General features: G+C 42.3%; 1 protein-coding gene across 1 annotated transcript; it reads right to left on the bottom strand.

The window, feature by feature from the left end:
* Nucleotides 1-1,645: 1,645 nt before the first annotated feature.
* ETNPPL (ethanolamine-phosphate phospho-lyase) lies at nt 1,646-14,629 on the bottom strand. The gene is made up of 13 exons (XM_084203770.1): nt 14,505-14,629; nt 12,943-13,061; nt 12,615-12,774; nt 11,693-11,767; nt 10,144-10,237; nt 8,980-9,096; nt 7,218-7,300; nt 6,499-6,724; nt 5,495-5,649; nt 4,594-4,683; nt 4,252-4,382; nt 3,308-3,375; nt 1,646-2,461 (listed from the first exon to the last, which is right to left on the bottom strand). The coding sequence occupies exons 1-13, from the start codon at nt 14,558-14,560 to the stop codon at nt 2,330-2,332; spliced, it is 1,506 nt and encodes a 501-aa protein (XP_084059896.1). The 5' UTR covers nt 14,561-14,629; the 3' UTR covers nt 1,646-2,329.

Genomic DNA, 14,629 nt, shown 5'->3' with positions numbered 1-14,629 from the left:
GTAATAGTAAGCTTAGTAGGTCCAGCTCAAATCTTGGTAGCTGTTGGATTGTTTCCTCCATTTAAATGATTGTGGCTCTTTTTAGTGTGCATCACAGGAGTGATATCCTCTCTTGTTAAAGGAAATAGAGCACTTAGTTTTTCTGGGTAACCTGCACTTTGCAAAATGAACAGAGCCAACAGGTAGAGAACTTCCTGACTTGTGAAGCAGAAGCTGGGTGAAAAACACACACGGATTGGAGCAATGGTTGCTCCAAATATTTTGAGCATGTGCAGAACCAAGGCACAGGTACAGGGAGAAGGAGAGAGGCACAAGCCTCTTGTGTTTATGAGGATTCAATCTTCAAAGCACCCCACCTTAGATTTAAGCTAATCAGATTTTTTAAGTCTAATTCTTTGACATACTTTTGAAAATTAATATTAATGACCCGCCACAACAGCTGGTGTCATAGTACAGACTGGCACTGGGCTCTGTGCCTTTGGGCTTAAGCCTTCTAATAAATCACACAAGTATTTGCTTGCTTGTTGCTGCACACAGTGGATAAGGTGAAATATAAGTCATGGCACTCCATACAGGGAGCGACTTAAACTGTGCCTTTAGACGTACCAAATTAAGTTCACTTAATTCTTTGTGCAGTTTCCTTTTGGAAAAGACCTGTCCTTCCTGGTGCAGAGTTAGCAGGGAATGAACTGTGGCAGCTGAGGCAACATTTGGCTCGAAGGGTAAGAGCTGCCAACAGCTGAGTGCCTCAGGGAAACACAGCCTAGCCAGTTCTGCCTTGGCAGAGGGACAACCTCCAGCTAAAACTGAAGTTACTTCCCTCAGCAAATAGGTGTTACTGCAGAATAAAATTAAAACAAACAAACAAAAAACTTCTTTGTGTAGGACATCATAATTACAAAGAGATTTATTTTTATGGAATAATTGTTCAAGGATCATGAAGGAGAAAAGAAGCCAGATTGAAGGTGTTGGAAAGAGTTACACCAGAAACATGGACATAAATGCAGCAAATTGTGGAAAACATGAAATTAGATAAAGTGCTCAATTTCAGTCGTATCAGTAGGATAATTAGCAGCAATTAGGAAACAGCAGAATTTAGGGTATTAAGATTGAAGAGGAAATAAATACACTTTGTATTTTTTTTTGAAGTACAAACTATTTGGAAAGCCCTCCGTGTCCTCCATAGCATGGAGCTGTTCATATATTAAGAAGGGCTTGTGTGCTGTCATTGAAATTTAGCACTGACAGTGAGGAGGGTCAGCCTGAAGTATCTGCAGCACAGATGGGCACTGGTTGCATGCATGATTTATGCAGTGGTCCTCTCCTTTCAGTAACCTATCCAGTGTCACCATTTATGTGTCAGGATCCCACGGAACTGGTGTGCAACTCTTCATCACCACTGACAAAAAGTACCAGCACCGCTTTGACAGGATCAGGCAGCAATTCCCATGACTCTCAAAACAACTCAAATCCATGGGAATGCAAGCTGGCCTGCCCCTGGTAACCTCATTTTTAGACACCTTCAGGTTAAATTCAGTCAATCAGTGCGTCTGAAATTATATATACTTTACTTGCATATTTTATAGACTGGTAGGATCCAATCCATAAACTCTAGGGAAAAAAATTTAAAATCTTACTCTACATAAATATTTATAAAAGTTGCTTTATTCATAGAAAATTAGATTCTTTATTTTCCTTGAATCTATGCGAGAGCGCCCTGCATAGACATTGTGTCTCTACACATAGAGTTGTAGACTCTTAGTAGAGCATTGCTGACATTAGCAAAGCTACTCCAATTTACATCAGCTGGGAATATGGTCCATAGGACCTAAGTTGCACTAGAAGATAATAATGATTTCTTTCTCAAGCATTGTTTAGTGAATTCAGCCATTAAAACATGGGAAGTAATTAACATCTCAATATTACATATTGAAATTTAAAATATTGTAAAAATAGCATGTTAAGCGTATATTTTTAAACTTAAAAGGATTGGCATTTGCTTTATGGCAGTTAAGCGAATCGGATTCTGCATAACATGGATAAATCTGCAGTTTTCACCAAGTTTATGTACCTATGTCACTCCTGCCATCAGCACCAAGGTACTCTTGTATCACTTGTCCATTCTGTCACATCTAGATTTCAAGCCACATGGCACAGTTCTCATGTATCTGAAAAGGTATTTTAAACCTACTGAAGCTAATAGGAATCCAGCCCGTTTATGAAAGGCATGACCAGGCTTCAAACAGATCCTAGGACTCAGACTATTGCACTCTTCATCTCCAAAGCAAGACGGACACAAATTCAAACGGAATGAAGAGACTGTCCCTCCTCATGTTCTTATTCTTTTACTTGGCACTGAGCGTTTTTTCGAATAAATCCCATTCTCTTGTCGGCAGGCAGCTCCATTCATGTGGCCAACGCTTTCACTGGCACCTTCTGGTTGAGAACTCTCTTCACTTGTCTGGAACAGAAAGGACATGTCAGTGGAGGCATGTGTGTGTCTTCCACCAGGCACCCACTGGACCTGGTTCCCATGAGGTAGCTCTCTATTATTGCCACAACTTCTTAGTTCTAAAAGAAATTTAACTGATTGTGTAAAAATGTCTGTGGAGTAGGCTTGCACTCCAAACCTAGGAAAATCTAGACATATGGCAAATTACTCATCAGGTCTCTGCTTAACTTTCACACCCCATGGCAGCTGAGCTATTGCATTCCCATCCCTACAGCACCAGTGGAAAATCCACCAAGGGACAGTTCAGCAAACTTTCCTGTAGAGAGGGTGACATGTTTTTAAGGGTGTGAGAAATCATATGTGATTTATCCAGAGCTGGGGCTGCAACCTAAGAAGTCCTAATTTGGATGTGTGTCAGCCATTCATACCCAAAGAGCTATGGTGGAAACAAAATCCTTGGAACTCTCTGAAAACCTGGACACCTTCCAGGCTGCAGGCTCGCTTAGAAAGCCAAATATCTTTCAGTAGCAGGTAATACCAAGAACCAAGAGTTGCTGACTGCTCATGACTTTGTGCAGCCCAAAGTCTGGTTGGTGTTGTTTGCACACAAGCAGATAAGGCGGGTGGCTTGTCTGTAACATTTTGTTGGTCTGGATTACTCAGCTCTTTTTAGATTTACCCCAGTGAGACAGGGTAAATCCTCTCAGGTTTCTAGCAGTGAGTTATTCTCCGAGCTCAGTTTCAAGGCACAGAGCCACTCACACTACCAAAAATGAAGGCATGCTCTACCAAGTAATTTATACTTACTTTGCCAAACACCTGTCTGAAAAAAGAATTAGAAAAGTTAAAACATACTTTTCTTTTACACTGCACATTTGTAGATGCATTATTTTCTGTCTTCATTCCAGTGGCCTCTTCCAGTTCTGAAAAAAAAAAGTAATAAAATAATTAAATTAAAAAGAAGTGGGGGGAAGTAAGCATACCATCAATTTAGTATCTGCCTGAAGTTAAAAAAATCAGCTATTCCTCTACCCATTTATCACACAGAAGAATAATTGAAGAGTGATGAGTACTTCCTGAAACGTTTCTTGAGGCAATGTGATTAATCTGTCAGGACTGTCTAGCTTGGGGGTATTTAGAGAAAATAATAAAAAAAGCAACCTCACTGTAGCACGGGGAATCAGAGAAACCTTTTGGAGTAGAATTATGCCTTTGTCCAGCAGGTTCATGGAAATCTAACTTTAGTTGTTATATTCTCACAAGCTGGGAGCATTTAATGCATAACAGGCTCCAAGAGCCCTCATGCTAACAGTATAACTGATGTTATTTTCCCCTGGGTTGGTCCTCAGGTAAAAAAAGTAGAGCCTGAAAACCTCCAGGGTAAATTTGAGTGAGACAATCACGTTCCAGTACTCTAGTTAAAAAATAAACAAAAAGAAAAAAAGAAAAGGTAGAGCACATTATGGAAAGTTACACCAGTGTATCTGCAGTGTCTTTCAGGCCCGTGCTGAATGAATATATTCACTCCTTAACAAACAGCATATGTGACCAGGAATGAGTAATAACATTGAGTCTGTAAGAGAAAGGCTCAAGAGCAGGATTTTGTCTAAAATTTTAGATGAAATACATACGGGGGGGCTTTGTATATATTTATAATAATTGGCATTGAGCATAGCAGTTTGATGGATGGTAAGAAACACAGTTGATTACTTTCCCTTGCATGTAATGGCCTAGGCTATGATGGTGTTCCATTGGGAAATGAACAAAGAGTGTTCCTTTGAGCCCTAGAGCACACGTACCTGTAAGAAGTGCATCAAGTGTCTCCACTGCATGTTTTGCATCCTCCATTGTGAAACACATTGGTGGTTTAAATTTTAAAATATTCCTGTAGGGTCCATCTGCACTAAGAAGGATTTTATGCTCTTTGAGTCTGTGGAAAGAGGAAATACCTGTGTTAGATACAGGTTAAAAACTATGTTGTGTCCTGTCACTTCCTTCAAGCTGAGACAGATTTTGAAAGCTTTCTTTTTTTAGTATTATGTCACCAAAAATTACACAAATTGAAAGTAAAATTAGTGACTAACTGCTGGAAAATATTAGGAGGGTTTGATCACTGCACACAGTCTTTAAGAACCACTTACTTGTAAATAAGATGAAGGGCTTCAGTCGTGGCTGGTGTTCGCTTCTGCTTATCTTTCACCAGATCCACTCCAACAAACAATCCAACACCCCTGGAGTAGAAAAGAAAAGTAGAGACAAGTGAAATTCAGTGCCAGTAACCCAAACCTTCTGCTGCAAATGCAATACCTGTTTCTAACAACTGTAATTCCTTTCCCTGAAGCACAAATGGGGGAAGGAGAATGAGAGAGGAGACTTTGTCTTTGGTCACCTTTTGGCAACTTCACACAATCAAAGGGGATAACAGGTATTTCTGGATAAATAAATATACCTGGCTCAATAATGCTGTGTGGCCAGATAAGAATGATGGAATAATTTCTTTCATGCTAATCCTGAAAATCACAAGCCAGGGAGACAAAAAAAGAAGTACAAAACCCCTGCAACGCAACCTCTTCCCCCAGAAAAACCTGAAGGCAATTATTAATGGTAGTAACATGAGATGAGGAAAATCCATTGTAACATCTCCCAAGGAAATCCCAGAGATTTTAACAAGGTCTGCATGATTACAACGGTGTGCTGACATCTTGGTTATTGCATGTGGATGGCGCTTTCCCCTACTCTCCCAGAACTTTTTTTAGTGGCTATGCTTCTAAGTAATTAAACAGACAGATGGACAACTTTTATATATATATATATATATATATATATATATAAATATATAAATATATATATACACACACACACACTTTTATATATTTTTATATATATATATATATATATCCTTACAATACCAGATTTGGGCAGACCATTTTAAAAGAAAGGTGTAGCAAAATCATGGCATGTTTCTGTGCTCCACTCCCACCATGTTTGTCACTTTTTCTAGCACAGTTACTTTCTTCTCTGACATTGCTGTAATGCACCCACCTGATATCTCCCACCAAGGGGTGTTTCTCCTTTTGCTCAGCCAGCAACTCCAGGAGATAATTTCCTACACGTGTGGCATTCCCCTGGAGATCTTCTTTCTCTATTACATCCAGCACAGCCAAACCAATGGCACAAGACACTGGATTGCCTCCAAACTGAAAGCAAAGACAAAACATGTCATAAAAATCAAAACCTATCAAAACAAAACATTCACCTGTGGCTATCCACATTGCTTTCACTTGCCCTCTCCTGCTTGGCATGTCATGAGGAAAGCTCAGAAAGGTGGGGATTTTGTGGCATTCAGGCTGTGGAACACCATCCCCTACATCTGGGCAAGGGAAGGGCTCCCTCTCCCTCTGCTCCAGGTTACAGTAATTTGAAGAACTCGGGACTGAAGAATTCAGCTGATTTCACGTGCAGGCAAAATGCTCCTGGGAAGAGCAGTGGGTGATAGATTTGATAGATTTTGATCCAGAGAGTATAAACTCCATTTAAAACAGGAGAATTCATGGTAGCTGGGAAGAAGCCTGAGTCAGGCTCAATAAATGAGAAGACTGAACCTCTGTGGCATGCATGCAGATGAAATATTTTCTGGTAAAGGATCCCTGTTTTGTTAAGTGTGAGTTGCAGAGAAAGGTCTGCCAGGTCATGAGCTCCACCAGCACAGAGCCTATCCTAGAAAATGAAATTTTACATAATCAACATTTCAGAGTGGGGAGAGGGAAAGAGGCATAAGGAAGAATTTATCTGTATGGATATGAGCTGAGGTGCATGACCAGCCAGAGAGCTTGTTCTGGTCCCTATGATGATGTAACACTTGATACAGAGCATATTTCAAAGCCTCTCCACTTGCATTTAGATACCAGACTGTGGTTGGCTCAAGCTATTAGTAATGTAATGCAGTGATTGCTGCAGGTGTTATCTGGATCACCTGGAGAACTTCTAACTGGTAAATGCAGACCAAAAGAAAAATAAAAAAGGCAAAGCTTCACCTATGAACTTACTGTATTGAAATACTCCAGTCCAGAAGCACCAAAACCTTCAGCAATTTCCCTTGTTGTGACCACACAAGACATAGGGTGTCCATTGCCAATGGGCTTTCCCATGGTGACAATGTCGGGCACAAAGTCTTCACCTTGCAGCTGGAATGCCCAAAAATGCTTCCCAACTCTGCCAAAGCCGACCTGGACCTCATCAGCTATGAACACTCCACCTGCTGCACGCACATACCTGGAAAGAATCACAATACCTTGAAAGTCTAGTGCTGCAGAACACGAGTAGGCAATCAAGGACAAGCCAGTCTGCATCACAGAAATTCTGCAGTGTGAGACCAAGTTAGGAAAAAAAGAAAGAATACAGTTATAGCTATTTTATAGCTATGAAATTTTTAGTATGCTACATGAAAAAAAAATTGACATTTTAATGTCAAATAGGAGTACTGTAATGATACTGTAGGATTATAACTAGTTTAACTTCATCTTCCATCAAACTTATGGCTGAGGAGTCAAGATAGGAAAAGAATAACAATTATCTAGCTAAAAATTTGACAATATTCCATTAAAAAAACTGAATTGAAATCATACTCTTCAATAAGCAGAAATAAACCACAGATAGCCAAGAACAGGAGATGTTAATAGCTGAATTGATTAGATAAGTCTATAGTGAAAAAAGCTATTTCTTTGATTAATTTCCCCGTTACACCCCTCTGAAGTGCTGTACGTACTCTGCCACTTTCTGGAAATAGCCCACAGGTGGAATTACTTGGCCTCCACAGCTCTGCATGGATTCAGCTATGAAGGCAGCAATCTACAAGAGACAAACTCGTGTGAGAGCTGTGTTCATCTACTTGGCCTTGGCAGAGACATCTAACAGTCTAGAAATAAATGTTTAAATGTGGGCCTTAATTTAACCACAGAATGGGCTGGACAACTGAGAGCTCTTGAAAACAGCTATGGCTAAAGGATTTAATAATTTTGTAATCAGAGTGCCCAAATTTGCAGTAGCCAGGGCCACCTTTGCAGCCTGATTGGAATGCAAGGATCTCCATTAATCCTTTGTGTTGAACTGGATGACGCTTCCTGGTGTCAGTGGATGCTGGATTAGCTCCTGGGAGCTACATACATTTATTTAAAAATGCCAGTTTACAGGAAACACACACAACAAGAGGCTAATAAAGCTTGCTGGTATATGTGGGTTTTTGTTGAATCCTGAACACCAGGTAGAGGTAGGTGGAAGCTGACCTGTAAGATGACCTGTGGCTAGCCTTTGGGCACCCCTGCCTAATGCATAGAACTACACAAATAACATGTCAGCACGAGGCACTTGACAAAAGAAGAGAAAAATTCTACAGATGAAATAATTCCAGTTGCTAGGAATGAAAAAGAAAGTTATTTCAAGTCAGGAAGGGTAAGAACAACAGATCAGACACACTGGAACATCAAAATTCGGTTCTTGCCAACAGCAGAGGTCTATGCAGCAGAGATACAATATTACCCCAAGGTCTCAGCATAAGTCTGCTATTTAAGGGAGTGCATCCCCACACCACTTGTGAACCCCTCCCTGAGCATCAAGAGGTCTCTGAGCTGGCGCAGTCTTCCTGGAAACAAGCCGAGCAGTAAGGTGTAAAGAGGCGTACACTACATGTGAGCGCACGGCCAAGGGGGACGAGGCTTCCCACGGCAGGTGAGCCTGAGCCTTTGGCACAACTTGTCCTGCCACAGGTCTATGCCACCAAAACCTAAGAAATGTGCAAAAGAAAGGAAACAAGGGAAGAAAAAACAAAACTGTCCGTTAGTAGAGAATTAAAAAAAAGGTTGATGAAGAAACTAAAAGAGGGGTGATGTCAGTCCGTTGGACTAGAAGGGAACATGTTCCAGTCTCCGCTGAAGTCTTCTGGGACTTCAGTGGGTTGTGGATCAAGCCCTACAAGTCTCAACACACTAATGCCGTCATATAAAAGATTAACACACATTTTAGGTACACCTGTTCAGAAACTGTCTGTTTTTGTCAAGGTCATAGCGTGTATGAGTGAAAGTTTCACCTTTTTATATGACTTCAAAGTTATCTTAACCAAACAGGCTCAGAAATGTAGTATTGAGATTTTTTCCAATAGATTTTCTCCATGTCCGTCCTGGATTTTTTTATATATCTTTGCTAGAGTTTGTGATGTAGTTTCTCAGCTGGCCTCAAACTTTTCCCTACAATATTAACAATGTACCGATTCAATGCACAAAATAGGAAATTTAAGAGCTTTGATTGTATCTGCTCATATACAATTGTATTATTGATCCTTTCATTGATGCCTAGAAAAATTATTATAAGAGCATCAGAGAGAAAAATGGCCCATTTTGAACAGAATAGAAAAACGAGGGGAGAGGGAAGCACGTGAAATTGGGAAAGAAACAAGTCCTTAGCTGCCTGTTACACACCCCCATGCCATAATAAATAGGTGAAGCCTCAGCATTTCTAGACCACAGAACACACACCTTGCGTCCATTCTTCTGTGCTTCTTCAATAATCTTTTTCACCTCTTCAGCATAAGCACTTGCTGGATCTGGGTGATCTTCCCTGGATTTTCCTCTGTAGATATCTGGAGAAGGAGCCTGAAAAGACCAATCTATTTATTTGTTTTTATGAAGGCAATACTTCCATAAAACTTTTTCTATTGTTCCACTTTATTGGCTTTTCACACAAACAGGTAATAAGAGTTAATACAGCCTGAATGTTTGCTTTGAATTGCAAAAATGCTTTCTGGAGCTCAAACTCAATCTGGGCCTGTCATGCCCAATTCAATATTACTGAACACAGCTGTTGTAAGAACCATCATCTACCTCATCCATCTTTCAAGCCTGTCCTTCCTCTCTCTGAAGACACAATAATGAGTAACCCATCCTTATTTCAGATTCTCACAGAAGATCCCTTTCTGCAAATGGAGAGTAGGGTTTTCCAGTCTTCCCTTCTGGCATTTTAGTCATGGTACAAATCTGTGAGACATTCAAGCTTCTACAAATGGTGTTAGGAGAGGTTCAGTAACCAGGAGAGAGGAAGTGGTGCAAAAAGGTGGGTGCTACTTTGGCAATGTGGTTAACACAAGGAGGTCTAGACAGGAAAGGCCTGCTTGGTGTACATTTCTAGACTGAGAAAAAAATTTGTCTTTTTAAGATACACAAGTTTATGTGAAAAATAACACTCCCTTAGACACCTCAGGAGTCCTGTACCCCAAGCTGTGCAAACTTGTGCAATCTGCATTTCCAGTTTTGGAACTAGACTGGAAGTCCTGCATATCTTTAACCAAACCAACGCAATGGATATTGGCTGATTCCATCAAACTGTGTAACTATACAATGCAGTGACTAAGAAAACCTGTAGCACAACGAAGAAAGTGTTCAGCCCCACAGGTGAACACCTTCTTAGAAATCCAAAAGCAAACAATTTTGCTGTATTTATTCCACTGAAATCAGCCGAGCATATGCACACTAGCATCAGCAAAACAGAATGAAAATATATTTACACCAGAAGTGGGTAATACAATGTGCTGAGTAATGGACAAAGTGACAAAAATATCCAAAACAAAACCACAAAAAACCAAAATCCCCAAAACAAAATAAAACACAAAAGAAACCCCAAAACAAACCAAAAGCCATACTTACCACATGCACGTACTCCTTCTTGCTGTCCTTTCCCAGCTGATTAAATTTATAGGGGCTGATGTCGATCAGAGATGTAACATGGCCATGGTAAGCACTGTGTGAGTGTTAAATATCCAAGTCACTTTTCACCAAATATATAGAAGAGCCAAATTTACAGCTGTGCCTATACATCATCCAGAATAGCAACTGTATCTGCATCACAGCAGCCTTGTTTGTGAAGGGTCTTGATTTAATTTTCTGTCTTTCCCTCAAAGACAATATGAAATTGCTGTTGACTTTAATTCACTAGCAAGACTGGAGACAGGATAAAATGAAATACCAACATGGGGACAGGCCAAGATGATGTCTGGACTGCACGACTCGAAGGTGGCTGCCCTAGCAGCCTTACCTAGAGCTGAAAGGTGGCTCCAGCTGCTTCATTTCCCCCATGGGCCCCACTCTGGCCAGCCCAAGCTTTGCAAGCTAGACCCCACCACCATTGTGAAAACTCTCAGGAGAAGTGGGGACCTTCTGCAGCATTAGCCCATCACTATCTGCCCTGAAGGCATTGCAGATGAGAGGGTTTGGCAGAAGCCACTGTCAGGAAAAGGATTTTGTTGGAATATAAGTGTTTTCTACTGCAGAGCATGCTAAAGCTGGTTACTGTTGAAGCCAGCTGATTTAGAAATGAGGAATCAGAGCCTTTTGAGCCTAAAGCATGTAGCACCTCTATTCAGGGGATAGTAAACACTTTTGTTCAGCCATAAATTTGAAGCAAAGAAAATCTCAAGCCAAACCAAAGGCAGGTCACGATTTCTTAGCAGAACACACATAGGTTAGTGTGTTGCTACCAGGGATCTGAATATAGCTGAGTGAAACAAGCTTTGTGCTGCTCAGATAGAGACATGTGCCCTTGCATTTGTTCTGCCTGGACTTTCTAATGACAACCTGAGAAGAAAATACAGCACTACAGCAACATCACCAAACCTACAGATGCATCTAGGATAGGAAAACCCTGAAATGTGGTCAGCCACCTACCCTGTGGCTGGCAGCCCTCCCAACACCTCCTGATTTTGCAGTCCCTTGGTTTTGTGTGCATACTTGTGTTTACTGAAGGAGAGCTGAGCATCACTGCAGCACTTCTGCAGAACTACAGGATCATTCTTCTTGACCACTGAATATTTATTTGAGCAAAATGAAACGTGTCCAGCAATGCGTGATGAAGAGAAAGCACTTTTCCAGAGCAGCCCAGTAGCCAGACCACTCACTGCTTTTGAATCCAACATTTAAGTCTCTGGCATAAATTGCTTTGGGAGTCTGTGGGAAATGCCCTCTAACAGGTGACTGACCTTCTGGGGGGACCGACAAGCTTATTTTTCAGAGATCTTCAAAACTTGTGTTTACCCAAATGTGAAAAAGGGATTTCCTGATCTGTTCTAATACAAAAGCAACAAAGCTTTTCTTTCAGCAGGCAGCGGAGTACAAACAGCAGGGGGTTGCTGCAAAGCTGCTTCTGAAGCAGTGGCAGGAGCTGCTGGCTGTGCTCACATAAGCTACTCTGTGCACTTACTTTTCCAGGGTGATGACATCTTGGTGCCCACGGTACTGCCGAGCCAGTCGCAAAGCAAGATCATTTGCTTCAGACCTGCATGGAAACAGATACAGCAGTGAAGGAGCACTCCCAGTTAAAGGATATTCCGACAGAAGGCAAGGCATGGCACTTATGGATATGAGAAATCAACACAGCAGACTCTGCTGCTCTACAGATTGCAATGCTAAGGTTGAGACTATAAGTGCCGTGTAAGGGGGCAAAGATAAAACAGCCCTTTGTATAAACAGCAAACAAAGAGATGCTTTCTTTCCCTCCCCCAGTTTGCCTGTGGATATTTACCTCCCCTTGGTACAAAGGAGGCCAACTACAGCTGAGAACACAGTGCAGTCACCAACCCTCAAAAAGCAATGCCCCATCTCTCTCCCACAGTCCACAACTCCTTTTATCCCCAGTGCTTGCACCATCACAAATCTGCACCCTGGAAGAAGACTCAAGCTTCAAGCCTGATCTGTCACAGCCCCTCTGCTCACAGGTTGTGTTTTGGACATGTAAGTAATCACAGACTACCAATCTGCCTGAAGACGACTAACTTGTTTCCAAGGTTATATGTCAATTTACAGAAGGATCTGTCTGTACATAACATTCACTAATTTGCAGGATTAATTTCCTCTTCTTGCTTTTTTCTCTCCCCACTTTTGTTTTTTTTGCATACCATTCAGCAGGCCAGTTTCATGTTTTGGCTCTCTTGCTTTGAGCCATCCCTCTAAATATGATGGCTCCAAATGGAAGCAAGTTTTGATCAGTGCTGGATAGATTTTTGTTGCATGTTACTAAGCCCTACTTTGTAAGATTTCGACCAAGCTGTCCTGAGTGTTTGTCTCAAACAGGAGCAAAATAGTCATAAAGAACAGTCATATAAAAAACCACAACTCAGACCTACCCAGAGTTAACAAAATAGCAAACAGAGAGTTTCTCAGGCAGGGTGGCTGTGAGTCGCTGTGCATACTGAACAAGGTTGTCATGCAGGAAGCGAGAGTTTGTATTGAGCAGCTCCATCTGTTTTGTTGCAGCCTTTATCACGTACGGATGGCTGTGGCCCACTAAAGAAGAAAATTATTAGTTATTACTAGCAAGCCAGTTTAGTCAATTACTGAACCACACTGGGACGTTCAGAGAAGCACCTTGAACATCACCACTTGGCAGAAATGTGTCCTGATCCCTACTGGAAGTTCAGGAATAGAAGCAGTCTCACAAGTCAAACCGCTTACCGTGTGCAACATTGTTGATGCAGTCTAAGTATTTTTCTCCTTTCTCATCAAACATGTATTGGCCCTGAGCACGGACTATCTTCAAAGGGTCCTTGGCATAGAAAACTTTGCAGGAAGGCCTAAAACATAATAAACATAATACCAGTTTAATTTCCTCACTTTTTCTCCCTCCTTTGAGTGCTAAGGAGGTCGATTTTTTTGCAGCTCTGGAGACAATTGCCTCCTTCTGCAAAAAAAGCTTGTGAATCATTCAGGTGGTGGTCAAGCACAGCTCCTGCTCACAGTGAAAAGCCATGCACTTCCCCAGGCACAGTGGGAACAGAAGCTGGTCTTTAATAAGGGTGTTTTCAAAGCTTGACTCTGCCTGCAATTGATTTCACAGGAGAACAGTGTCTGCACGTCCTTCCAGGTCCTTATATGTCCTGCCGTGTTCCTGGGCTGGAGCTCTGCTTGTTTACATGCCTACAGACATCTATGGCCAAATCACTCTCTGGGACTAAAGTAAGCTGTTAAGCACAGCTTTATGCTATAGCCAAAAAAATCATTACGCAATGGATGGCTGTAGCATATAGAGGTCACAGTCAAGAACAAAACACTAATGCCTTGCAGGCTTTATTTTCAGAGGTGCTGAGCAAGTCCTAAAACCCTCACACTGTTGCCATCTCCTTTGGATAAAAATCTTTAAAAGCAGCCTTTAATAAGCATCTCAAACACACTGACTTCCAGCAAAACTCAAGCTCCTTATAAAATTAACCAAAGTACTCTTTAAACACTCTTTTATATTTCTTACCCGCCCCCCCCCCCCCCCAACCCCCCCATTCTCGGAGAATGTGCCAGCTATGTAATTATGTTGAAGGACATTACTGAGCAGAAGGAAAGTCTTCTGAACATTTAGCAGTGTTTATATGAACTTGGATAAACACAGTTGTTTCCAGGTAAGTCTGAGAGTTATTGTTGGGTATACTGAGGTTATGGACTTGTAAATGTGACTCCTGCATAGTGAAGTAGTTTGCTTTCTTTCTCACAGCTTCTAGCCGTGTTGCAAAGCCACACAATTTCCTGTGCTGATGATACATTCTTTTTCTTGATCAGTATCGGTCACAACCTCTGGCAGCCCTCCTGCACCCCCTCAGTTAAACTCAGCTTAAGGAATAGCAACAGGTTCATTCAGCGGACACGGCTGCTTTGCAGGTGCATGCACAAAACCACCCCAACCCTGCGCAGCCTCATTTTAGGCGTACACCTGGGTACCACATTCTGGCCGCTTGCTTTGATCTGTTGGAAAAGTGAATGACGCCTTTGATGGGCAGTGTTCTAATGACGGCATCCCTCCGTGCGCCCAGGGAATTCCGGGTGGCCCCGAGACCCGGCAATCCAGAGGGATGACAGCTCCTGTGTGTGCCCGTGTGCCCCTCCTCCCCGCTGGGTCCGGAGGGGCTGCCCAGCGCTGGCAGCTCCCGGGCAGCGCCGAGCGGCTCCGGACGGGCGCTGTCACCAAAGACAGACCTTCCTCCTCCTCTTCCTCCCCTCTGCCCCGCTCCCGGCCCCGCCGCCGCCCCTACCCGATGTGCTTCCTCCGAAGGGCGAGGGTCTCCGCCTTGCTGTACAGCTCCTCCATTCCGCCGGCAGACAGGCACGGCACGGCACGGCACCGGAGAACACCGTCCGTCCGAGCCGCCGAAGGGTT

This window comes from Fringilla coelebs (assembly GCF_963513975.1).
Source record: "Fringilla coelebs genome assembly, chromosome: 4".
NCBI lineage: Eukaryota > Metazoa > Chordata > Aves > Passeriformes > Fringillidae > Fringilla > Fringilla coelebs.
Note: the sequence above shows the minus strand (reverse complement) of the source record. Positions and strands in the feature narration are given on the sequence as shown.

Excerpts from the sequence above, each read along its gene's own strand:
- ETNPPL (XM_084203770.1), bottom strand. The coding sequence starts at position 14,560 with ATGGAGGAGCTGTACAGCAAGGCGGAGACCCTCGCCCTTCGGAGGAAG. Across the intron at positions 5,650-6,498 it reads GACTGGAGTATTTCAATACA|TTTGGAGGCAATCCAGTGTC; the intron begins GTAAGTTCATAG and ends CTTTGCTTTCAG. Across the intron at positions 3,376-4,251 it reads ACTTGATGCACTTCTTACAG|AACTGGAAGAGGCCACTGGA; the intron begins GTACGTGTGCTC and ends TTTTTTTTTCAG.